Source organism: Exophiala xenobiotica (assembly GCF_000835505.1).
Source record: "Exophiala xenobiotica strain CBS 118157 unplaced genomic scaffold supercont1.5, whole genome shotgun sequence".
Lineage (NCBI taxonomy): Eukaryota > Fungi > Ascomycota > Eurotiomycetes > Chaetothyriales > Herpotrichiellaceae > Exophiala > Exophiala xenobiotica.
In genome coordinates, this window is record NW_013562490.1 from 2,350,362 (window position 1) to 2,372,873 (window position 22,512).

The 22,512-nt window shown below is 52.4% G+C and overlaps 9 protein-coding genes across 9 annotated transcripts; 6 read left to right on the top strand and 3 right to left on the bottom strand.

The window, feature by feature from the left end:
- Positions 1 to 75: 75 nt before the first annotated feature.
- Positions 76 to 2,483, bottom strand: PV05_08652 (uncharacterized protein; the record flags this gene model as incomplete). The annotated part of the gene is made up of 2 exons (XM_013458183.1): positions 76 to 362; positions 416 to 2,483. The coding sequence occupies 2 exons, from the start codon at positions 2,481 to 2,483 to the stop codon at positions 76 to 78; spliced, it is 2,355 nt and encodes a 784-aa protein (XP_013313637.1).
- Positions 2,484 to 5,847: 3,364 nt separating this feature from the next.
- PV05_08653 (uncharacterized protein) lies at positions 5,848 to 6,224 on the top strand (the record flags this gene model as incomplete). Its single annotated transcript, XM_013458184.1, has 2 exons — positions 5,848 to 6,031; positions 6,085 to 6,224. 2 exons carry the CDS (start codon positions 5,848 to 5,850, stop codon positions 6,222 to 6,224), a joined length of 324 nt encoding a protein of 107 aa, XP_013313638.1.
- Positions 6,225 to 6,981: 757 nt separating this feature from the next.
- On the top strand, positions 6,982 to 9,226 carry PV05_08654 (uncharacterized protein). The gene is made up of 2 exons (XM_013458185.1): positions 6,982 to 7,277; positions 7,465 to 9,226. Exons 1-2 carry the CDS (start codon positions 6,992 to 6,994, stop codon positions 7,968 to 7,970), a joined length of 792 nt encoding a protein of 263 aa, XP_013313639.1. The 5' UTR covers positions 6,982 to 6,991; the 3' UTR covers positions 7,971 to 9,226.
- Positions 8,011 to 9,065, bottom strand: PV05_08655 (uncharacterized protein). Its single transcript, XM_013458186.1, has 2 exons — positions 8,901 to 9,065; positions 8,011 to 8,849 (listed from the first exon to the last, which is right to left on the bottom strand). The coding sequence occupies exons 1-2, from the start codon at positions 8,954 to 8,956 to the stop codon at positions 8,198 to 8,200; spliced, it is 708 nt and encodes a 235-aa protein (XP_013313640.1). The 5' UTR covers positions 8,957 to 9,065; the 3' UTR covers positions 8,011 to 8,197.
- A 537-nt stretch (positions 9,227 to 9,763) lies between the features above and the next one.
- Positions 9,764 to 12,142, bottom strand: PV05_08656 (uncharacterized protein; the record flags this gene model as incomplete). The annotated part of the gene is made up of 1 exon (XM_013458187.1): positions 9,764 to 12,142. One exon carries the CDS (start codon positions 12,140 to 12,142, stop codon positions 9,764 to 9,766), a length of 2,379 nt encoding a protein of 792 aa, XP_013313641.1.
- Positions 12,143 to 12,309: 167 nt separating this feature from the next.
- Positions 12,310 to 14,298, top strand: PV05_08657 (uncharacterized protein; the record flags this gene model as incomplete). Its single annotated transcript, XM_013458188.1, has 1 exon — positions 12,310 to 14,298. Exon 1 carries the CDS (start codon positions 12,517 to 12,519, stop codon positions 14,296 to 14,298), a length of 1,782 nt encoding a protein of 593 aa, XP_013313642.1. The 5' UTR covers positions 12,310 to 12,516.
- Positions 14,299 to 14,565: 267 nt separating this feature from the next.
- On the top strand, positions 14,566 to 16,856 carry PV05_08658 (uncharacterized protein). Its single transcript, XM_013458189.1, has 2 exons — positions 14,566 to 14,746; positions 14,793 to 16,856. Exons 1-2 carry the CDS (start codon positions 14,655 to 14,657, stop codon positions 16,594 to 16,596), a joined length of 1,896 nt encoding a protein of 631 aa, XP_013313643.1. The 5' UTR covers positions 14,566 to 14,654; the 3' UTR covers positions 16,597 to 16,856.
- Positions 16,857 to 17,149: 293 nt separating this feature from the next.
- On the top strand, positions 17,150 to 18,500 carry PV05_08659 (uncharacterized protein). Its single transcript, XM_013458190.1, has 2 exons — positions 17,150 to 17,579; positions 17,656 to 18,500. The coding sequence occupies exons 1-2, from the start codon at positions 17,404 to 17,406 to the stop codon at positions 18,095 to 18,097; spliced, it is 618 nt and encodes a 205-aa protein (XP_013313644.1). The 5' UTR covers positions 17,150 to 17,403; the 3' UTR covers positions 18,098 to 18,500.
- A 49-nt stretch (positions 18,501 to 18,549) lies between these two features.
- On the top strand, positions 18,550 to 22,503 carry PV05_08660 (uncharacterized protein). Its single transcript, XM_013458191.1, has one exon. It carries the CDS (start codon positions 18,696 to 18,698, stop codon positions 22,191 to 22,193), a length of 3,498 nt encoding a protein of 1,165 aa, XP_013313645.1. The 5' UTR covers positions 18,550 to 18,695; the 3' UTR covers positions 22,194 to 22,503.
- Positions 22,504 to 22,512: the final 9 nt, after the last annotated feature.

Here is a 22,512-nt window from a genome sequence, read left to right on the forward strand (position 1 = left end):
TAAACATTTTTCTGTAGGCATTACTGTATGAGTAGAAAGCTGCTGAAAGCGGTCCCTTGTTCGTCGAGCTTCCTGTCATTGGGCGGGTTTGCTTGAATTTTCTGACTCTTCAGGTCCTGCGATCACAAATCTGGTCGGGATTATAGGCACGAATGGGGGATCGCGAGCTTGAATGTACTCGGGCTCGACTTTCCAGTTGTGAATGCACACGTAGTCCGGCTCTGGTCTTAAGAGCGAAGTAATTGACCTCAAGGGCCAAAACCCGGGCTGGACATCGAACTGTCCTACCGATGTCCCGCTGCCCATAACGTCGTACTTTCGCACACCTTTGCCCAACTTGAAGAAGCGACAATGATCATTTCCTATCCCTCACGTTAGATTGCACAGACTCATCGTACAGAGCACAAGAGCTTACCGTGCCACTCTTTCCAGTGACCAGCCTCCACTTTAAGTTGTGCCGCCTGTCCTTGCTTCAGGTTGAGCACACCAACCGTCGGTACACATGCACGAGGGTCCACTGTTTCGACCACAGTTGGGAGTGACCGAAGTGGCGTTGGGGGGCCCCTACCTAGAGATGCAACCGACGGTGTTCGCAACGACTTCTGGGACCGTCTTGCGGCCACTCGTACCCTCGGTGCATCATGCTTGTTCGAAAGCTGCGTACCGTCGAGTGATTGTGGGCGCTGTTCATATGGGAGAGGACCATAAAGGGTGGTCCGCGGTGACGCTGTTGGGGTCGGCGGAGGGGACCTCTGGGCGCTCTTAGCCCTTTGATCTCGACGCCTCGGGGGGGACGGTGGTGAAACATAGATTTCGTCAGCATTGATGTTCTCTTTATTGTCTTCGGCCTCGAGTTCATCCACTCGGCCAAGCTCTTTCTCAGCATCTTCTTTGGCCGTCGAGGTCGTGCGGATGAGCTGACCGCCATCAACTTCAGCCTCCAGCACCGGCGGTCTGATTTCTACTCTCGGTGGAGATGTTGCCCTCTTCACGCCATCAATCTCACCACCAGGAACCGCAAAGTCCTGCGCCTGAGTTTCCGCTGCTTTGCGCTGCACCTGCCGAGGCTGACTTAATCTTCTTTGTCGGAATGCTGGCTGCCGAGCTGACCGCTCGGAAAGGGCAGCTCTGTGCTTAGAACGATGATCCACCGGAGGAGCAAGTTTTTTTAGACTGCCGGTTGAGATTGGCAGACCAGACGATGACTCGGCTTGGACCTCAGTATCCCTTTGGACTTCTTGCTTCTCTAGCTTGTTGTCCTCAGCTGCTCTATCGCGACGAGCTTCAACGCCCTCGTCATAGACACGCCGTTGAGCTTCCGTTGGACCACGCCAGGTTTTGTGCCGCGGATGGCAATCGCGACAGGGCGAAGAAGCAAAGTCGAATGCCGGCCAGAGATCTTCAGCGTCGATGCGATCTTCCATCTCTTCGGCCACCATTGTACGTATGGTCTGAATCGAGTCTCGAACCATATCTCTGTTCTTGGGACCCCTGAAGGGAAGATCTTGCAGCTTTTCGAGCCACGAGCATACGTTGGGCAAACTCTTCTGAAAGACGCACACCTTAGATTTCGTCTTCGGATTTTGGATGCTTATCTCGTCCTTGAAGCTCTCAAGTGTTTTGCCGAAGAGCAGTGTTATCATCTTTACAAAAACACATCCAAGACACCAGACATCGGATCGCTTGTCTCTGGGCTTCCGCTTGATCCTCTCCGGGGTCGCATATTCTTCCGTGACCAGCGCATCAGGATTCAAAGTCGCCGTCTTCTGGCTGGGATCGTACCGAACAGATGTACCAAAATCGACGAATACGACATTCCCACTTTGGTCGATGACGATGTTCTCAGGCTTGATATCTTTGTGCCGAACGTTAGCTCCATGTAGGTAACTTAGTCCTTCACATAAGCAAAGAAAATAGCCCTGCAGTCGCTCCAATTGCCTATCGAGACTTTCGTCCAAAGAGAAGTTTGGCTGATATTCCAAATGTGCCTGTTGAACAGTGTCTGCAGCCCTCAGATCAGTTGCAGGACCGACCTGCTCCGCCCTGATTTTCTGCGACACACAACCGAGAAAATCAGCGAGATCCGTGACGCCCGCAGGAAACATGACGATGTTGTCGAGTGTCCAGTAGAAAAATGTGCCTAACAGCGCGGCAACATGCGGATGGCGTAGTCCAGTCATGGCCAGTGCCTCCTTTATATTGTCCTTCTGATTGCCCGCCTCTCGTGTAAGTGCTTTGACGGCGAACGATTCCGTGAACCTCATTTCCACTTGCATAGATTTTTTGATCCGGCATTGTTTCACCCTCTGTGTCCTGCCATCCGGTTCGTAGTACGTTGGTTTCCCAAGCACCACCTCGTCCTTCATGAGAACCTCGGGTCTAGGATAGCCACCCTTGGCCACGAACGTGAAATATGACCCTCTCTTCTGATTTGGCTCCTCGGGCCATGTGAAGGTGTCGGACTCCTCTAGGAATCGTCGCATGACCGATTTTGGTTCATGGGCTTCTCGTCTCTGTCCCACTGCTGCATTGTTGGCAGCCATGGAGCCAGCCTCATACTTGTCATTTGTTGCAATCGTACTGAACTGTAGGGAGCGGACACTGTACCAGCAGACTCGACCATATTACGACCTGACGGCATGCATGGTACAAAATGCTGAGCTAATCCCGCTCGAAGGTAATGCGCTGTGTGTAGAGGCTTATATTGAACAGGGTACAAGAAGACTGCTGCTCGCAAACAGGGCAGAATGCCAGAGGGAGTAGCATCGCAGAGGCAGCTGCGAACGACCGAAAAGGGCAAAGCAACACAGAGACTGTCTTGCCACTCAGCCTCACGGTAGTTCTATGAGATAATGTACAATTGAGGGAACCATGGGTGGAATGGGCGAAGCAGAACAATGTAATTGGATCGAATGTGCATCGGCAATTCGGTGGCGCCAAATGTGGACTGGCAGGGATGTTTGATACAGTTTCCTTACCGCGTACAATACCGCTAGAGTCTCTGCATGTTGTTGATCATGTCTGTAAGGTGTCCACAGCCCATAATCCCCCTAAGTCGCAGTCAGAGCTGTGCGAATTGCCCAGATTTGGACCCCACATGCCAGCGAGAAGTAACAGCTGTTTGCGGGCGAGTAGGTTGTCGTCATCTCCTCTCGACCACGAATGATGTTGACGCCCCTTGGGAGCAGGCGTTCCTCGTTGAGGCGGCTGTGCTCGCCATCTGTCTTAGAAGAAACTGTCATTGCTGCAATGGTGCTGGACTGCAGGCAACGGACACTGTCGTGGGCGCAGAAGGCCAAAAAATGGGACACCTTCCAGGCGGCTCGGAACCTGGTCAGGCTGCTTGCTCAGCATTTCCCTTCTTGGCGCGATTTCCTCAAGCCTGAAAACGGGACGGGTTTTGGCAAGGTTAATTATTCCTTGTGAGTATGGTGGTATTCGGGACCCACTGCGAGTAAGGCTCAGTATAGCCTGAAAATGGCGTCGGAATATTGTGAAGGCGAGCAGATGTTCCTTATAGTACTTATCTTCTGCCATAAAGAAAATCTTGACCGTACCACTGATCACGATTCGGGAATGGCCGAAAGGTGTAATAGTATTCGTCATCGGCATACCTCGTGGGATCTTGCTGTCTTGATGCTTTGGAAGCCGACACAAACGCGTCGGGAGGACCGGAGCAAGAGACTCATTGTTCAGCCCCGGATCCTTGAGTTTTTCATCTTGCTGCCTGTATTTCGTCGTCTCCTGCAGTCGCTCATGTCTGTATCTTGGCATCAAATCGAGACTGCTTTCTGCTCGGGCCTGCAACTGCGCCAGTTGACCTCGTGTTAGGTGTTTCAACATGGGCCGAAGCTGTTCAGTGCTGGCTGCGTTCAGCAGATGCCAACTTCGTAAAAGTACCGCATCGCGTATTCAGCCTTCGCCAGCCCTAACTGGCTGCCTTGCTCAAAGTCATGCATCCGTATTACTTGTTGCAGTGGGGTGCAACGTCGTCATGAGGGATTATGGCCTTTGACTTCTCGCTTTCATCAATCTCGAAATTATCCTCGACAAGGAGTACAATGTACTCCTTGACTTTGATGGCCTCTGAGAATTCGTGGCGATACGAGAGAATTGTGTCTTCGGGATGGTTCTCAAGGTACGGACACTCCCAGTCAAAGATTGGCGAGTATCCGAAGCTGCAAGTCGCCATCACGCCAATGCGTAGAATGTCAGCAGGTGATGCCGGGCGGAGACCATCAAAGGAAGGAGGAGGTGGAAGCATCTTTCAGATTCACACTGCAGTATCGATGGACACGTCTCGACAATGGTGGCCACTACTCCATAAGCGGAGGAAGTGGTGATATCGGTGGTTGGACGAACTTATAGGGATGGGTGCAACAACAGTGAATTTGATCTTACCTTCGATATCCAGGACTTGATCGAAGTGAATGCGATGGCAGCGAGTTCTCTTAACCATTTCACCGTTTCGCCAACACGACTAACTCGAATTCTTCCGGGGAAATTCTCATATTGACTTTGACAATAGTTTTAACACCCCTCGGGCGTCAATTTACACACTTACCAGCCTAGAGCCGACGGTTAGTCTCTAAGATCGAGTCCCCTGGACAGCGGCACTGGCTTGACGACTTCCACAAGCACTCGTCGAACGCTGCCAGGACGCTATCGCCCGCATCGCCAGGTAGGCTGGAACATGAATGTGCCACTGCCTCTCCACGTTCGCACGAGGAGAATCTGAGTCGTGGCCATGACTGTGCCGCGCTATCTGGCCAAGGATCCGTCTTCGCTTGCAGGACTCAGTCATCGCTAGGTACAGAGCCATCATCCACCCCAGCACTTTCCAAGCGGATGAAAGACCATAACAGCGAGCCGTCATAAAGTCGATGATTCTTGTTGTGTTCGGAGCCTTGGACGAAAAATCCCTTACCATGGCACGCGTGGCCACTATGGCAACAAAATTCTTGGCGTGTCTTACCCTTTGGACTTGACCAAAAGGCCTTGGCTGATTCTTCTTTCACTGGCATTCCACTCGACGAAACCGCCATGCATGACAACCTCAAAATTTGCCTGGAAGGAAGCGATCTCGAATGACCCAGATAGGCTTCACGGCGGCCGTATCGCAGTTGTTTGGTTCAACCGTTGTTCGGCTACCAGAACCATCCTCGCAAGTTCCCACAAATGGTGCGGATCTCGCCTCCGTGGATCGTGTTCCTGACGGTGCCAGATCTCGATTGTCCGGCTATCTAAAGTGGTTGCATGACTACATTTCCGATGCAAGATCTCAATCCACATGGTGGAGCACCAACCGTCGATGTTGGGGGGGATCAGCTCGAAATCCTGACGTCTTAGATTTCATCCTCGCGCCGGGTTCAACCATCACAGCCTTGTGGCCTGCTACCACTTTCGTGGGCTTCCTGACGTCCCTTTCGGCAAACTCGTGGTCGTCTCCAGCTGCCTTATGGCTGGAAACCAGATGCTCTGGATCGACTGGGGTACTTCTGGGTCGGAAAGCAGGTTGAGGATGTGCCCTGATCCGCTTGTCGTTTCGTCACAACCCTGTACCTGGCTGGGTGCCTGGGTCTTGGATGACTTCGACTCTTGTCAGGCTGATGTTCTGATGCTCTTGACCGATTTGTGCTGTCATGACGACACCCGGTCCCTTGCAACCATTGTTTGCGATACCAGCAATGCTCATCATAGCATGCGTGGGGGTGAGTTGCGAGCTATATAAACGTGACAATACTTCACGGTGAGAGAGAATTTTCATACTTCCGCTCAATCACGAATTACCAAGTTAGATTCATTCCCAAAACACTTCACCCATATCCACACCATAACATATCAAACATGTCTGCTCCTCAAGACGAATTCCAGCCCGGCAGCGACGCGATCGAAGGAGTCAGTGGTGCCGATACCGTCCAGAACGACTACAAATCCCGAACAGGACAGAGCACCATTCCTGTCCAGAAAGATGAAGTTCCGGTTGAGGATCCCATCGACGCCAAAACTGCCGACTCGGACGAGCAACTAGGTCTGTGTCACTAACCCTGATAATTGTTATGATTGTCACTAACCTTGTGCTAGCTCGCGACGACACCGATGCCATTGACCAGAGCAATATCATCGATGAGCGTACTCGTGGTGCATCCAAGTCATACAGAGAGCCTGGCGACGAGGAAGGTCTTCCTGGCCCGGATGACGGAACCAGTGCTGTGGCCTATTAATGGACAAGTTCATGTTTTCGCTACCGACTAGTAGCTATGTACGATTAGTTATGGGGAATTAAAATATATGATATGAGACGGTATTTGCAATGTCAATTTTTCGGATTGTGCGGATATGATCTCTAATTCAGTGTTTTAACCTGACTGTTTTTCACCTTTTGGTTATGAGAAATGTTTGCACATTGGCTGTCCATTGCATTGGAAACATTCTGTACACGTTCAACCTGTTTGCACTCACGCGATGCCACACGCGATAGTTAATTGTATGTTCCTGCCGATAACATCTTAAAGTCCTGTCGGCGTGTTGCCGTGGCAATGTGACTATCACAAATGAAGTTAATCGGCCACTATTGTGCCCAGATCACGATCTCCAAACCCTGAAGCTCTCCGTATGCAGACTCTGCCAACTGGAACGGTCGAGCTATCACCCGGAGGCTTCAGGGGCTCGAACCTGCACTCAGAGAAAGGCAGATGTTTTCTCGTCAGCCCAGCGGCACTCGACAACGGAAATAAATCGCCCCAGCAACGGGATGAAGGTAAGACGCACTACACCACAGCTTGAAGGAATGGTTCTTTCGAGTGCCTGAGTGCCTAACAACCTTAAGCTTTCGCCCTGGTGCTTCAAAGTGGATTTCACGGGGGAGGCTGGGGGCGCGTGGGGCGGTACTCCGGTGGCCTCCCTAGTAGCCTTAGCCTACCAGGTACCTTAATAGTGAGCCCGCCCGCCGCGGCAGGTCACAGCAACCGCCCTGGCTCGGGCGCGACAGATGGTGTGCGCATCACAGGCCCTGCGCGACGTGCGCAACCTGCGACCTCAAGCTGACCCCCAGGGGTCGCGCTCTTTCTTGCCTGAGCTCCTTTTTTCTTGTTTTCTATCTTCAATCAGTCTATTTCAGTTTCTTTATTCCTTTCATCTTGATCGCATAGCTATTGCGATCCATTTGTCTCTTACGATCTCAGTTCAGCTTCCAAACGCTTTAGTTGTATCAACCTACCAGCCAGTCCTCGCTGACGTCACCATGCCTTCTGACGAACCCGAGAAAGGAGACAAAGGTACGTTTTCGCCTTGCGCGCACCGACGGCGCATGAGTTTCGAGATATGACGGCGCCTCTTTCGACCGCTTCAGCGCATAAGGTGACACATCTCGCGCCTCATCCTCTGCGTTCAAGTGCTCGAAGATGCCTGACCTCATCCCCAGAAGTCGTTGTGGATCCCCGCGCTGACATGCTTCCCTAATAGTCTCATGGAATTGGGGAGGCGGCGCGCCCGGCGGCACCGTCGCCGAGAAGAAAACCGAAGGGGAAGTCTCCATCACTTCTAAGAAGGGAAACAAAGTCAAGAAAAACGCCGAACCGGACAACCCTGCCGTCAGGATCGAGCGATCAGGAAACGACGTCGTCAAGAAAGCCTCTGAGCTAAACGTTGAAGAGAAAGCCAACGGCTCCGGGGACAAGAGAAAACGCGACGAAGCCGAGGAAAACGGAGACAAGAATGATGATGAGTCTGAGAAGAAAAACGACGGTTTGAAGGAGAATGCCGAGGGCAAGACTGTCCGGTCCGCCGGCAAGACCGACAAGGCCAAGCCTGCTGCTAAGAAGCAGAAGAAAGACGAGCCAGCCGTGACCGAGAAGAAGAAACCTGGTCGACCCAAGACATCGGAAGGCGCGCCCGCGAAGGCGAAGAAACAGCCAACGCCTCGTTCCACCGAGGGCATTGGCTCGAGGACAAGGAGTCAAAGAACATGATTTCGGATGAGCTGCACATAGGAGGTCATGTCACATCGTAGTCCAAGGGCCGAACAAGGCAGTAATGCTACAGCGTCCGCCGGATTTCCCGTGCCAGCATGCTCTGCTATCTCTCGATTTGACGCCTCGAAGCACTCCATTTCTCATCTCTCTACCTCACGACAGCGCCTGCCCGATCTCCATTCGCGCACCCTCTACTCCCTCGCACTTTCACATATACACGCGCACTACCACTCTCTCGATCTCGTCTTCTTGACTCTTCTGTCGACCGCCCATACGTTGACCTCCTTTGCGCCGCTGTCCTGCTCCCACCAGAACCACCCGCTCTGCACGGCGTCCACCAGCTCCGCGATTCCGTGTTCGCCGTAATGGTAATACACGACCGCCTCGTCTTCAATGCGCTCCAATAGCCCCCTGTCATCGCGCCTTGCGCCACACCAGGGCCAGCCTGATAGGCCTAACACGCCGTCTAAGCCGGCCCGTCGTGTCTCCTGAGCAAAGGCGTCGAGGAAATTCAGTACGTCGACTGAGCTGGGTCCTCCGGGGTTTACCTCGCGAGGTTGGCTGGATTCCTGCCGCACTTCGAATTCGTACGCCATGTAGGCCACTCCACCCTCTTTGGCGGCTTCTGTGATCAGGAGCTTGCGGCGCAAGTTCTGTGAAAAGGGATCAGGGCCCTCATCTGCGTCGTACGGGTCGGTGTCGCATACTATGGCTGCATCCGCGTATCTGGTGAGCTTCTCGGACGATGAGAGGTCAAATGGACGGTATAGAAGCGTAAAGCCCCACAATTGCTGGCATTTGTGGCGCTGGAGGAGTGGACGAGCAACATTCTGGATGAAAGAAGGTCCGAAGAGGGAGATGAACGTTTCATGGGCCCTTTGGACGGTCAATACAGGCCTTGCAGGGAAGGAAAAAGGAGGTACTTACGTTCGGAGGTCTTTGAGAGCCATGTACGTCATGTGGGAGTATGTAGCGGCCGTCATCTTGACTGTGATGACTGGAGAGAATTGTGTTCTTTCAGGGCAGCGGGTTTCAACGGGCGAGATGGTTTGAAAATGGATCGCTTGTTCTCTGTTTCACGCAGGGTACAAACGAGGAGAGAAAATGAAGTGCCATCTCCTCCATGGCGATGGCTCGGCAAGGTCCTCACCAGAAGGTTAGGCAGTGATAGTGGAGACAAAGAGAACCTTCTGCTTAGGTACACGTGTACCATGGTTCTGGGACGCTCCTTGCGGAACCAAGGTTCGCGTTGTTCTTTGTCGTGGCTATGAAGAACTCAAGCCACGCCAGTGGACCATATACTTTGTCGCAGAGGACGTAAAGAAATGTCCCGCACGGCCATGAGAGTTATCACGCTGTGGCTTCCAGGTCATGGACAACTAACAGGAGCACCGTTGCAGGGTTTGTTGTGCACGACTGAGAGCTTTTTGGTCGACTGGGCGTCTCTCGAACTCTAATGGCGCTTCTGAAGCGCTTGCAAGGTCTCCTGCACTTCCTTGGCCACTTCAATTGCTTCGCTTCGTTCGTGATCTTGAACTTCCCTCTTCAGGGCCTTGGTCCAGCTTTCCAGTCCTGTGATCAAGGCTGTGATCAGACACTGGCTTTGGAGGGAATGGAGTTAGGTCCGTCTCAGTCCTTGAATCAGGCGCCATCAGTGACTCGCTGGCCATGGGATCAATTCGTTGGGGCGGGCGCCTTGATCCAGGCACTATATTTGGTGAGTTGCGATGCAATTGTGTAGATATTGGGACGTTTGAGGAACAAAGTCGACATCGCGTTCGAGGAAGCTGTCAGTTCCAGGGTGAGAGGGGCCCCGGTGCTCCAGTTCTTTTCTCTCCAGCTGGGTGTCTAACTCTTTTCTCTCCAGTTCTTTCCTCTTCATCAGCATCGAACTCTGTGAAACCTTGCTTTATGGCTTCCGCTTCCCAGTAATCATCCCGCACTCGGCGGCCATCTTTTACAACTCGACTGCCAAACTGGCGGAATATTGACCTAGCTGTGACGACCGCAATCTGGCGGGAACGGTAGCTGTTGGGCAGTATTTCCTGACTGACAAGATGTTCCTTCTCTTCGGCACTGGCAATTATCTTGTACAACGAATTGTTCTTCCAAAAGAGGAGGTATAAATCTTGATACTCAAGCTTCCGTGCGCACTCAGTCGCGAGCATGAAGAGTTTCTGACCCCGTCCAGGAAGGATAAACGTTCGAATGTTATACTCTCGACCGTCACGGAGGAAGCCCAAACTGTCGATCTTTGTTTCCCCAGCTTCGTCGAAATCGCGAGGCATGTATTCGTCGCCTTCCTGCCCTAGCACATCAGAGACATGGTCCTTGATAGTTGGCAAAGTTCCAATAGATATAACCGCTTTGATGGACGTCAGGGCCAGTGGCGGCCATTTAGGAGAAGTCTCCTGCGAGGGCTGACGCGACGATCGCAATGATGCAGAATGCAAGCCATCCTTCTTGGAAACCCCAGCGCCTACATCAACGTCCCTGTACTCATCGGCCACCTCATCAGATCGAGCCGGGTCCATGAGACTTGGTGACCCTTTCAAGCCACCAGCATTATTTAGGGCATCCATCTTGCTCTGGAACAATGATTCTTTCTTAGCAGCACGGCCAAGATCGCTGACATTGTGCTCTTCAAAATGCCGAGCGGGAAGATATTCAGGCAGGTCGTTGTCGACTTCGCTCTCACCTCCGCTCCAGTCATCGTGTTCTGTAGGAGGTAGGGCGATGAGGGCAATATCCTCGAGGTGTCTGCCTACATGCTTAGAATAGTCCCTCTTGTCGTTGAACCCACGTTTCAGGCATAAACTGCATTCGACTTCGCCCAAATCACACTGTACGCGGCGCTGTGCGTTAGCAAGCATGGCTTGACGTAGGCAAGGGGCTATGGTCGTTCCATGAGCAGTGTCCACGTGATGGAAATACCCCTGTTGATCACCAACGGGGTCAAGACAGACGGAGCACTGATACAGGATCTGTGATAGGTGATGATCGAGTTCATGTTGCGCCCAGGATCCCCGCGTGTCGTATGTTACAAATGGCTGTGGACAGGCTTCATGAGTGCAAATATAAGCTTGAAGGTCCGAGTAGACGTGCAGCTTCCAATCAACTCGACTGTGGACGTCGATCATACTCGCGCAGTAAGGGCATGCAAATGGACTGCCCCACTCCGTGCCTTCGGGCATTTTGGGAACCCTAAGCTTGGTTTTCGGGTCTCCCAGCGCACTACTAAGAAAAGAAGAGTGCGATGCCACAGAAGCTGCTTTCTCCGTGCGATTGTTCAATGAGCTCCCCAGTGCCGAATCTTTGAAGATCGAAACCGGATCGAAGAAAGTCCGAGCTTTCTGGATTGATCGTCCTGGATTTTGCTCAGTATCGTCCGCGTCAGGTCTTTTCCAGGCGGGATTTCTAAGGCGTTCGTGTCTTTGCCAGTTGGCTTCGCCCAAGCGATCAGCAAGACGGGAATGGGCATGGGGAAACTTGTCCCGAATGTGACGCACGTATGGTGTCGCAGTAGATGTTACCCGGAAGTGTCGATGCGCATTACGGTCGACACGAGGAGTATGTTTCAGGCGATACGCTGCTTCGAGAGTTGGAAGGAGCTCCATGAGCATGCTGATGTTGTGGGATAGCCTCGCACGACATCGAAGCTGAACCGCCCTTTCTGTCGATAGCGATGCGTTGACTGCATCCTCGTCGTCTTCAGAATCCAAGGAATCCTCGCCGTCCTCGCTGAGGCTGAGTATCGACTTCGCCTGGTCGATCAAATCGTCCAGAGGCTGATCTGACGACGTGGTAGAGAATCCCTTCAGAATCACAGCGATCTTGACTAATAAATGTAGAATCGTTTCGAACAATTCGTCGTCATCAAGACAAGAATCCAACTTTCCGTGCTCGAAGCTTCCCCCAAAGAGTCGAAATCTTACCGCAACTTCTCGAAAGTTGTCATCATCAACATGTTTGGTCGCTGGAAGCTGCTTAAGACTCTCGACAAATTGTGAGAGCCGCTCTACACATGCACGATATAGCACACTAGTAAAGCCCCCTTCCGCAGACCTATCTCCCACGCTGGGCAAGCGTTCGGTCGTGGCATCGTGCGTAGCACTCGAGGCGCCATGACGCCGGACCCAGCTCTCGGTTGAGGTTACGTTATCCGCCATAGGCTGCGATTGCAAAGGAGAGGAGTATGCTGCAGGAGGAACCAACTATTGCTCATCAAATAAGGCCAGACTGGCGATTGTCGATTTCATTATCTATGATGTTCTGCAGCACAGTGGACGGTGGCTGCGCCCATGAGATGATGCACGCAGCTGCATTAGGCTGCAAACGCCTCCAATGAGGTGTGCAGAAAGCCTGCTGAAGGCGACACTCGCGATCTTCCTCGTGCCCAAGGCAGACATAGGTTGATACTCAGCGTCAAGGTAAATATTACGCCGGGGGCTGGAAGTTGTTCCACTCGACCTACCTCATCCTTCTACCGATCGCTTCGATCAAGAAGCATCGATTGTCCACGAGTTCTTCATCAGCTACAAATATGGCGGAAGTCGCAGGCCTTGCGCTAGGAGTTGCTTCGCTGCTTATTGCTGCTATTGAGAGTTACCGTTGCGCTACAGCCTTCTTCAGCGCCATCAAGAACTATCCGCGAAAGCTCAGAGAAGCCATACAAACGCTACGGATGCAAGAGCTGTGCTTTCGGAAAGCGAACGAGCAAATTCTCTGCCACTGTGTTGACACCCACGAGGCAAGGCAAATGCTTAGGGATGCTGAACACGCTGCCTGGCGTGATCAGGATGTCTTGAGTCGCTACATTGCTCTTCTTGGTGGAGATCAAGATGGCTTCGAAGCTGCTATAGCTCTTATTTGCAACACTTTAGATGCTGTTCGAACAGATCTCGGGCAGTTAGCGATATCTCCAAAAACGAGCATCAAAGCAGCCAGGAAGCAGCTTCGTTTCGCTTTTGAGCAGTCACGCATCCAAAACTCGCTGCGAGATCTGACCGAGAAAACCCAGAATTTCGTTGCCTTGACTAATCTAATGACAGTACAAACGCCGTACCACGAGGATCCACGCAGCAGGATGAACTCTTTCGGCCTAAGGAAGGAAATGCAGCGAGTCTTTGCGGTCAAGAGCACTGCAAAAGACCTCTATCTAGCCTTGGAATCAGCGTGTACAGACCATGAAAACCACCGAGCCTATCTCAGCCTCAGCCCAGTCTGTTCTGATTCCCGACAGATCCGTTTCACCCTCGCCTTTAGTCAACTCACGTTGAGCCCACCAGATCCTGACGCCAACGAAAAGCCTCTATGGCTCACTGTCGAGTCACGCGTCTGCGGGAGAATCGAGGCTGCCGACAGCGAGACACATGGCCTTCGCCAGACGGCAATGACGCTGAAGCGGCCAAATGTCCGCTTCCAAGATGAGTACGATCAGGATTTGGTAAAGGAGAAGAAACTTAAGACACCACAAAGTCAACGAAGTAGTGGTGGATCAGCAATGCTAGTCTTGCCTCCTTCACTTGCTGTACCTGCCAGCACCTCCATCAATCTCTGTAGACACAGGAAGATCTGTCATCACTTAGCCAAATTCAAAGGCCTCACTCTACCAAGCGATCAGGCTGTTGGCTATCTCGAAAAGCGGTCAGGCGCGAAGCACCTCATCTATCTCAACTGTCGACAGTCGAAGACAACAGCCACTTCGGTCAGTCCGGGCCTCAAGAGCCTCCAAGATGTCCTTGGAGAAAGCGGCGATAATAGCGCCCACGACGGATTCTCAATTACTCGGCGCATCGTCCTCGCAAAACAGCTAGCGCAGGCAGTCCTACATTTCCATCAAACCGCTTGGCTGCAGGACTCCTGGGACAGTCGAACTATTCTGGTGGCAAGGAGGGACTCCTCACATGCCACGGAAGTCAGCGCCTATTCCCCGCCCGAAGTATTCGCAACCACCAAAATCTACAGCCCGGCAGCAAGGCAAGCTCTGGTTTCGCCATCCTCCAATTCCCTGGTCATCAGGAACCGTCTCCTGTTCAGTCTGGGTGTTGTTTTGCTCGAGCTGGCGTACGAGAAGCCGCTAGCCGCTATGGTCGATCAAATTGACCGCGTCGGCACTGCGCAGCAAGACGTCCCCTATCGTACAGCAAATCGCCCGTCGAAGAGAGTCTCATCGAAGTGGGGCCCGAAGTACGCAGAGACAGTCCGCAAATGCTTGCATTGCGACTTTGGCCAGGGCTTCGACCTTGAGAAGGCTAAGCTGCAGGAGGCGTTCTATTGGTCTGTCATTTGTGAGCTTGGGACGCTGGCGGAAAGTCTGGGATGAGCCAAAAGGGAGGGCTTGATTAACTCTGATTTGAGGCCGCCGGAAATGCAATGGCTTGTGGAGATGTCAAGATTTCTGGAATTGTAAACGGAAGTACGGAGTACTGAGTATGTTAACTGCTACCTAGGCTCGCTAGGTACTTGTGTGCAGAAGACGACATGTTCTTAGAAGTGCCGAGGACATTGGTCACGTGACCACGCGTTCCTGCGTTATTTGCCGCGTCTGACGAGTCCGGTGGCCAGTTCCAGTGCACGAAAGCTGCCAATTCCTCAACACACCTTTCACGCAGCAATGATGTGATGCTGGACGTGGACTTACTCCGCTGACCTTCGAGCGCTGGAGCGGCCGTCTTCAAGATGCCAGAGGATTGCGCCAATCCGCTACTGGCCAAATGGCTGAAGGAGTGGATGGATAGAGCGAAGGAACAGAATACCAAAGGCTACACAGTGTAAGTCGACCATGGCAGGCGAAACTAACATTACTGATGACCTTAGGTACAAGAAAGCCTACCAGTCGATGATAGCTTGTCCTCTGCGCTTCGATCATCCCTCAGAGGCTCAGCAACTCAACGGCCTTGGACCAAAACTATGCGATCGTCTTACAGACCAGCTTAAGAAGTTTTGTGAAGAGAATGGATTGCCCATGCCTGTTAAAGGCAAAAAGAGAAGACAACAGTCAGGACTTGAGCAAGAAGAGCCTCCTCAAGGGGAACAAGAGTCGCCAAAACGGAAAAAGCGAAAGGCTCAACCATACGTTCCGAAGCTGAGATCTGGCGCCTACGCATTGATCATGGCGTTGGCCACTCTGGATCAGGAAAGCAACCAGGCCATCCCAAAGGACGAGCTAACCAGACTGGCGCAACCTCACTGCGACTCCTCCTTCGATGTACCGAGTGACCCTACAAAGTTTTACACCGCATGGCAATCCATAAAGACTCTTGAGAGTAAAGAGCTGATATGCACAAAGGGCCATCCAGCAAAGAGGTACTACTTGTCTGATGAAGGCTGGGAGGTTGCGGTGCGTATGAAAGCAACACTGGAGGGAGATAGCGTGCCTTCATCCAGGCCCAAAGGCAAGAAGCAGGCGGCCACTCGCCTGCCTTCTCCTTCAAGATCACTTTCCCCCCATATCCTGCCAACTGTGAGACCTAGCATAGCCGCCAGGCAGTCACCAGAGAGGCGGCGGTTCGAGACAACAATTACACAGTCGCGGCAAATTGCCTCAACGAGCGGACGGGCAACCTCCAATGTTGTGGAGTTATTGTCCAGTCCTGAACCGCGATCGCCTGCCTTCGCACCAGAGGTGGAAGCCTTCAGCGCCAGTGCTCGAAATCTTGACGTACGATCAGTCGGCACTGGCGCAGACTTTGACGGGGCCGTCCTTCTTCCTCCTGACAGTTTCGAGGTGAGAATGATCCTTGATATGCGCGAAATCCGATCAACAACCGATCGGGACTACATCTCCGCCGAACTGAAGAAGCATGGTGTCAATCCTATCCTCGCTGCACTCCCTTTGGGAGATGTACTGTGGGTTGCAGTCGTCAATTCTTCATATGCCAATACACTCAAAGCTGCAAACGTGCACTCAGAAGAAGGTCAAGCCGGTGAGTTGTGGATTGTTCTAGAGCACATTCTCGAGCGTAAACGACTTGACGACTTGATCAGTAGTATCAAGGACGGCCGCTTCCGCGAGCAAAAGTTCCGTCTCCACAAGTCTGGTATCAAGAATGTGGTATACTTGGTGGAAGCATATTCCCTATCAGCAGAGAAGAGTGAGAAGTATGGAGATGCAGTTGAAAGCGCCATTGCGAGCATGCAAGTCGTTGACGACGTCTTCGTGAAGCAAACCTCCAAGCTAGACGACACCGTTGCATATCTGGCTCGCATGACCAAAACACTGAAAGGTCTGTACGAAAAGCAAAACATCCACGTTATCCCCTTACGAAGCTTTGAAGCAGAAAGCGCTTCCACGACGTTCGAGCGGCTGAGGAGGTTATCACCAGAAAAGACTTTTGGAATAACATTCTCTGTGTTTGGTGCTATATGCGACAAGTCAGACAGTATGACGCTAAGGGATGTCTACCTCAAAATGCTGATGTGCACAAGAGGCGTGACGGGTGAGAAAGCCGTCGAGATTCAGAAAATATGGCCTACACCTCGAGCACTGGCGGAAGCCTTTGAGGTGCTGAGTAGAGGCCCGCAGAAGGAGAACATGATAAGTGACAGGCTTGGAAATGCTATCCCGAAGAAAAAAGTGGCAAAGGCGCTCAGTGCCAAAATCGCCGCGGTCTGGGGTTAGTGACTCCGAACAGAAGGGACATGCATACTGTCGCCTAGACCTTGGATCAAAGCAACCACGACATCGTTGTTGGAGATATTCTTGACGAGAAAAGGAATGACGAGTCCATGGTGGTATCTAGCGTTTTATTCTGTATAGATTGTTGCAAAATTGGGCCTATGTCACGAAAACGGCCGGATGGGTATAATGTTAATGAGAACATCAAGCCAGCAGTAAGATACTGGATATGTGTTCCTAGCAATACGTGACAAGAATTTAAGGATAACTCGGCATCGTTAACCGGTCAAGGCGCACTCAAGCTCATGCAAGCATTTTGGTCCCTGGGTGCCATTGTAGCGAATCACACCATTTGAACGCCGGAGGATCAGGCTCGCAACGACTGCTTTTCGTCTTCTTAGCGCTCTCTGTCCCGTCTTTCTGGGACTCCACAATCCTCAGAAGAACGTGTCCGGGCACCCGGGGTATCGATCGGCATGAGACCATGTAACCTTGGGCCTCCTGACATGGTGAGGGGGGATGGAGTTATTCTTTAACCCTGTTCTTTTGTTGTAGCCTCGACAAGCTTCTTGATTTTCTTGCTTACTTTCTTCCAGGAGGCCTGGGAATTTCTACGTCGATTTTCAATAGACATCTCGCCCAGTGTTGGACAAATAGCACCTTGCCACATGGTGCTGAATATGAGCAGCATAGAGCCGACGGGACAGTGGAGAGCGATATTGTCACGTATCACCGAGCTTGTTCAATCGTAATTGTCCCTGTAAGATCACTGTGTTTTAGGATATCAAGGACACAACTCAGCACGACAATATGCTCGGCATCGAAGGGCTAAACGACGCTTCCTTTCAAGGTGACACGCGATGGGCGAGAACAGCGAAATGGACAGGCTACGGCCCTTGGGTCGTCCTTGTCATTGGGATTCTCAGTATGATCGAAATCGCGTTTGGCGCAGTATGGATCTCATCGCTCAAGACCGAACTGAATTTGTATGTTACGCATCGCTTACCTCTCCTCTCGAGGCGGGACTCTTGTGCTAGATGAATTGCTGATGCATGAATCTAGTGCCCAAGTCATCCAGCCGTTGATCGTGCCCGGGTTATCCTTCTTCAACGCCATCCCCTCGCTACACTTGCACGTTCTGGCGCGAGTCAACCCACCTCGCCTGGCGCTATGGTTCTCGACCACAATGTCGGTCCTCATGTTCATTAGCAGTATTTTCTTCTTGGGGGCTTGTGTGGGGAACAACGGGCACGGCCCGGTGCAGAGGAACGAGTGTCCCTCTGGCACCGGTGGGAACCAGACTGTTTGGGACGTGATGGTGGCTTTGCAGTTTGTCAGTGCGGTATTGTATGCTATCATGTCGGCGATGGCGTGGAGAGTCAAGAGGGCGTTGGAGGCCAAGGATGAGAGGATTGCAGCAGGGCTGGAGATGGTTAGTCAGGAAGAAAAGGAGAGGAGGGAGAGCGAGGCGAGGGAACGGTGGAGGCATTTGCAGGCCGGTTGAGAGGGATGGGAAGAGTCAAGAGCAGATGATCGCGCTTTGATGCTGGATCGAGGAACGTGAAGAGCTCAAGAGGAGGAGTCGAGGCAGGTTGGCCGTGTGCAGCACTTTTGATGACTTTGACGACAATATTGGTCGTGGTAAGGGTATGGAATGTTTCTGTTTGAATCCGAAGATCATATCTTCAACCTTGTCGACAGCCTCACAGCTGCCCCGAATGCCACAGGGGAGTTGAGTTTCAAGACTCACGCTGGGACGGTTATCAGAGTGCTGTTGCGGTCTTCGCAAGAGGCAGCGTGGCTACCAAGGCTTCCTTAGAGGCTTTGAAAAAGCTTGCTGCTTTGACGAGGCAAACTTGGCATAGACTCTTGTAAAAGCAGCGCGTTATAGAATGCTGATCTCATCGTTTACTCGCATTCGAACTGTTCCACTTTTGGTGGTTTGTTATGCGACCAGCCAAAGAAAGCGCCCTCAATCACTCGAGCGCGAGAGATACAGAAGATAACGCTGTACGATGTTACAACGCATATGTTCACGGTATTCTATGCGGTAGCATGCGACGAAAAACCATACCACGGATGCGACTCCACGCGCCGCCGCAATGTCTCGAAACAAAGAAAACAACCCACTCTTCACAACCCAGCGCCATGGCGCGGCCGCCTCGTTAGGCCAAAATCTACCAAGTGAAGATTTCTTCACAGATAGTATTATTAGCAGCGACTCGCGCATACCCACTCCGAGCCCTCAGAAGATCAAACCCGTGCGACCGCGACGCGCCATAGGCACAGGCAGAGCGCTTCAAGCAACCAAAGAGGTGGGGAACAAAGTACAACGCTCGTCGCTGGCAGAATACACAAATTCCCGGCTAAGCGGACTGCCACAGCCATCGTCACCTCTCGCGCTCAGGCGAAGTTCCAGTCCGCGGCGACCGAACGATGTAACTACTCCACCGCAATCCAGAGATGGCCCTCCCTTGATGAGTCCCCCGGCCGACTTCTCCAGCCCTCCGCGCGAGATGACGGACACCTATCAAAGGATAGCAGACGAGGAAGATCTTGCTGCCACAGAAAGAGAAGGTGACAGTGATGAAGATATTGAGAACGATGGAGACGATACTCTTGGTTCATATCTGAATGCTGGTCCGCCCAGTGATACAGGCAACGCCCCAAAGGCGACGTCCAGAGCATCGACGCCCGTTCAGCTGACAATAGACACCGACAAGGAGAATATGGCGGAAGGTCAGACGGAGAGCCTCTCTGCACCACCCACGTTGGACTTTATACAGAATGAGATGACGGATCGAGTACTCGCAGCAAAGCTAACCCCTTACGCAATGGATCGCGTGAAGGATCGAGCCAGGCTTGCAAAGCTACGACAAAATCATGTCCCTATTGACTTCGGGAATAGCCTTCGGCGGCAGTCCAACGGGTCTACTGGCGAGCATAGAAGGAACGATCTTGCGAGGATATCGAACCGCGGCCCTATCAACTTCGAGAATGTTTCCGCAACAACGACAAATGGAACAGGGAAAGCTCATTCCGACACGAGTATCGACTCGACTCAGAAAAAGGTCAAAGCCTTCTCGCGAGCTTACAGAAAGGCTGCTGAAAAGGAAGACGATGATGGGAGTGATACGCCTCCCGAACTCCGGGCCAGAGAGAAGATTGTCGCCTTCAGCAAAGCCGGCCGACGAAAAGGTCAGCAACCTGAACATGAAAGACCGCAGAACCCTGATCAAGGACCAAAACTGGTCGCATTTTCTCGCGCAAACGGCGTCCCACGTCCGTTTGGGGTGCCTTCAGAGTCAGATGAACAACAGAAGGACAATGGCGAACCCAATGACACGGTCACCTCGACAGCATCTGAACCACTTCCTGACGTGCCGCTGCCCCTTGATGACAAGGCCAAGCTGCGGCCTGATGATAAGCTCCAGGCTGCTCGGTTGTTCCTTGCCAAATGGCGTCAAGAAACTGCACAGAAGCGCGAGGAGAAGAAAAACCAGCTTGCAGAGGGAGACAGTTCCCAAATAGCCTGGGCTGTAGCCGCGGCAGACGTCCCTTTACCATCTATTGAGAAAAGCTCAACACCTCAAGGCACTCCTCCTCGAAAGGCATTGCAATCATCTGTGCAGAAGCAAAGATCTATCGACAGGTTCCGGAAGTGGGACAATGACTTTACTGGCCTATCATTTCAAGTCTCGGAAAGTCCGCCAGTTCGAAGTCGTCCTAACTATTCTCTGACAAAGAGGGAAATAGAAGATCTATCGAAACAAGCAGTTACAACAAACAGGCTGGATGAGATACGCGTTAAGGACCCCAACGTCATACTTCGTAAGACATCTCGATCATTCACTCCGGAAGAGCGAAGACAGGGCCCTCCAGATCCGGCTGTCACTCATACGAGCGACCCGAGTGTGCGACCGCTGGATGAAGGAGAGCGGATTCCTGACACACCTGTCGTTGTATACAGGTCATCGAGTACCAACAGTGAGAACTCAAGCCTTTCACAACGACCAGCGGCCGAGTCGCAAAGGTCACTCGATCACCTTCAAAGGCTTGCTCGGGCCGCAAGCACCACGCCGAGGGCCAGCCCACCGCCTCAGCAACCACTGGAAGAAGTGCACGAAGAGGCGACGCAAGACGATATCCTTGCAGCTTATGAAGGGGAAGTTGAGACAACTGATGAGCCTTCACTGATCGATCAAACCGACAAGCTTGGGCTTCCTACTCCCAGAGTCCTGGCAACACCGAAAGTCACAGGTGCATGGACTGATACGATATTACCAGACACAGTGAAGACGCAAAAATCAATGCCGAGACAATCTAAACATTTGCAAACGCCACATGTCAATGCTGGAGCCTGGATTGACACACCTCTTCCGAGTGATGGTTTACTCCCGGCTCCTTCAATGCCAGAGACGATTGAAGAAGCCACCGAAGAACTTACTAATGGCGACTTCCCACAAGAAGAATCACCGATCGAGGACCGTCCAGCTGAGGCTACCACCTCTGATGTACCAAACCATCGGGAAGCAGCGCCGGACTCCCGGCCTTCCCCGGAGGAACAAGTTATTCTGCCCCAAAGTGCACTCAGCAACGTTCTGAACGAAGCCAAGCAGAAGCGCCTAGTCTCTCGAGACATCGCCGACACGGGAGACGACACGCTCAATCTAGGTGACGCGACAATTCAATCCTTCGAAGATCTGCTCACCGACGCAGCAGACATCACAGCCGATCTCACAAGTCTCATCAAGACTAATGCGGAAGATGAAGCAGTTAAACAGCGCCAGCTTGCACTTGCACAAGCATACGATGGAGATTCCACCACCGCGGAAGTCGCGTTCATCGGACACCTGACTTCGCGCATGGAACGATTGATGTCGAACCTCCATGAAGCACGAAAGGGCATTTCGCGTCTTGAGCAGAGAGTATCGCATTCGCCCTCGCCGCCACCATCGACAGGCAAGCAAGCGCAAATACAATCGCAAGCACTCGTCGCACAAGATCCCACCCAGCCTTGTGTCGTATGCGGACGCCATAGCGACTTACAACAACCACACCTGCACACAAATACACACCAAATACGCACGAACGGATTCCTCCCAATGACATACTCCACCTTCACAATTCCGATCCCGTTACTCTTCTACCCCCGCCGCAAAGACCGCGGCGAGATCTTCCCGCGGCCCACTTGGCTCGGCTGGGTCACGCTTGCCCTCTGGGCGTGGTATATAACTGAGTGCGCCTTCGCCGAGATGTACGCGCACCCACTGTATGCGGAGCGGTACGTCTGGCCGACTGTGCCGGAGCCTGAGTTTCCGTTCGTCCTGCCGACCATGTTGGCCAGATGGACTCATCTCGACTCTTTCATACCGATATTGGCAAAGGTCTTTGTCGCGATTTGGAGGGTCGTGGGAATGGCGTTGGGCTTGACGGATGGCTTTGTCGACGATCCTCTCTCCGGCTCCGCCTTTGGCAGCAGTGGTGTATCATCGGTCGTCGCCAGCGCGACGAAGGTCGCAATGGGCGCGGCCAAGAGTTTGGTGTCTGGCCAGGATCCGGGTCCGGATCTGAGTATGATGAGTGATGAATTTATATGACCTGTATTGTAATCCGAGATGTCTTTTTTTACCAGCAGGGAGGGATTTTTCTATGGGTTGGTCGGTCGCATGCGCCGGGTAGGGTATGATTGTTTCAAAATCAAAAGGACATGGCGGGTACGGAGGTACGGAGTACTGTGGTACAATTACTGGCGATGAAATCTTTCTGGTGGCTCGCCCGTACAGCGTGGTCGGCCGCGTGAATGCAGGAACCGTTGTCAAGCAGCAAGTCTATAACGTTAAGCTGACGCGAAAAATTCCGCGCAGCAATCTTTAGGCAACTACTCCGTACTGTACTCTACTGAAGGACCAATAGTCT

Bases quoted from the DNA above. Each gene is read 5' to 3' on its own strand.
- PV05_08654 (XM_013458185.1), top strand. From the start codon at position 6,992: ATGGTGTGCGCATCACAGGCCCTGCGCGACGTGCGCAACCTGCGACCT. The intron at 7,278-7,464 runs GTACGTTTTCGC...CTTCCCTAATAG, and splicing joins ACCCGAGAAAGGAGACAAAG to TCTCATGGAATTGGGGAGGC.
- PV05_08655 (XM_013458186.1), bottom strand. From the start codon at position 8,956: ATGACGGCCGCTACATACTCCCACATGACGTACATGGCTCTCAAAGAC. The intron at 8,850-8,900 runs GTAAGTACCTCC...GACCGTCCAAAG, and splicing joins GCTCTCAAAGACCTCCGAAC to GGCCCATGAAACGTTCATCT.
- PV05_08658 (XM_013458189.1), top strand. From the start codon at position 14,655: ATGCCAGAGGATTGCGCCAATCCGCTACTGGCCAAATGGCTGAAGGAG. The intron at 14,747-14,792 runs GTAAGTCGACCA...TGATGACCTTAG, and splicing joins AATACCAAAGGCTACACAGT to GTACAAGAAAGCCTACCAGT.
- PV05_08659 (XM_013458190.1), top strand. From the start codon at position 17,404: ATGCTCGGCATCGAAGGGCTAAACGACGCTTCCTTTCAAGGTGACACG. The intron at 17,580-17,655 runs GTATGTTACGCA...GCATGAATCTAG, and splicing joins CTCAAGACCGAACTGAATTT to TGCCCAAGTCATCCAGCCGT.
- PV05_08660 (XM_013458191.1), top strand. From the start codon at position 18,696: ATGTCTCGAAACAAAGAAAACAACCCACTCTTCACAACCCAGCGCCAT.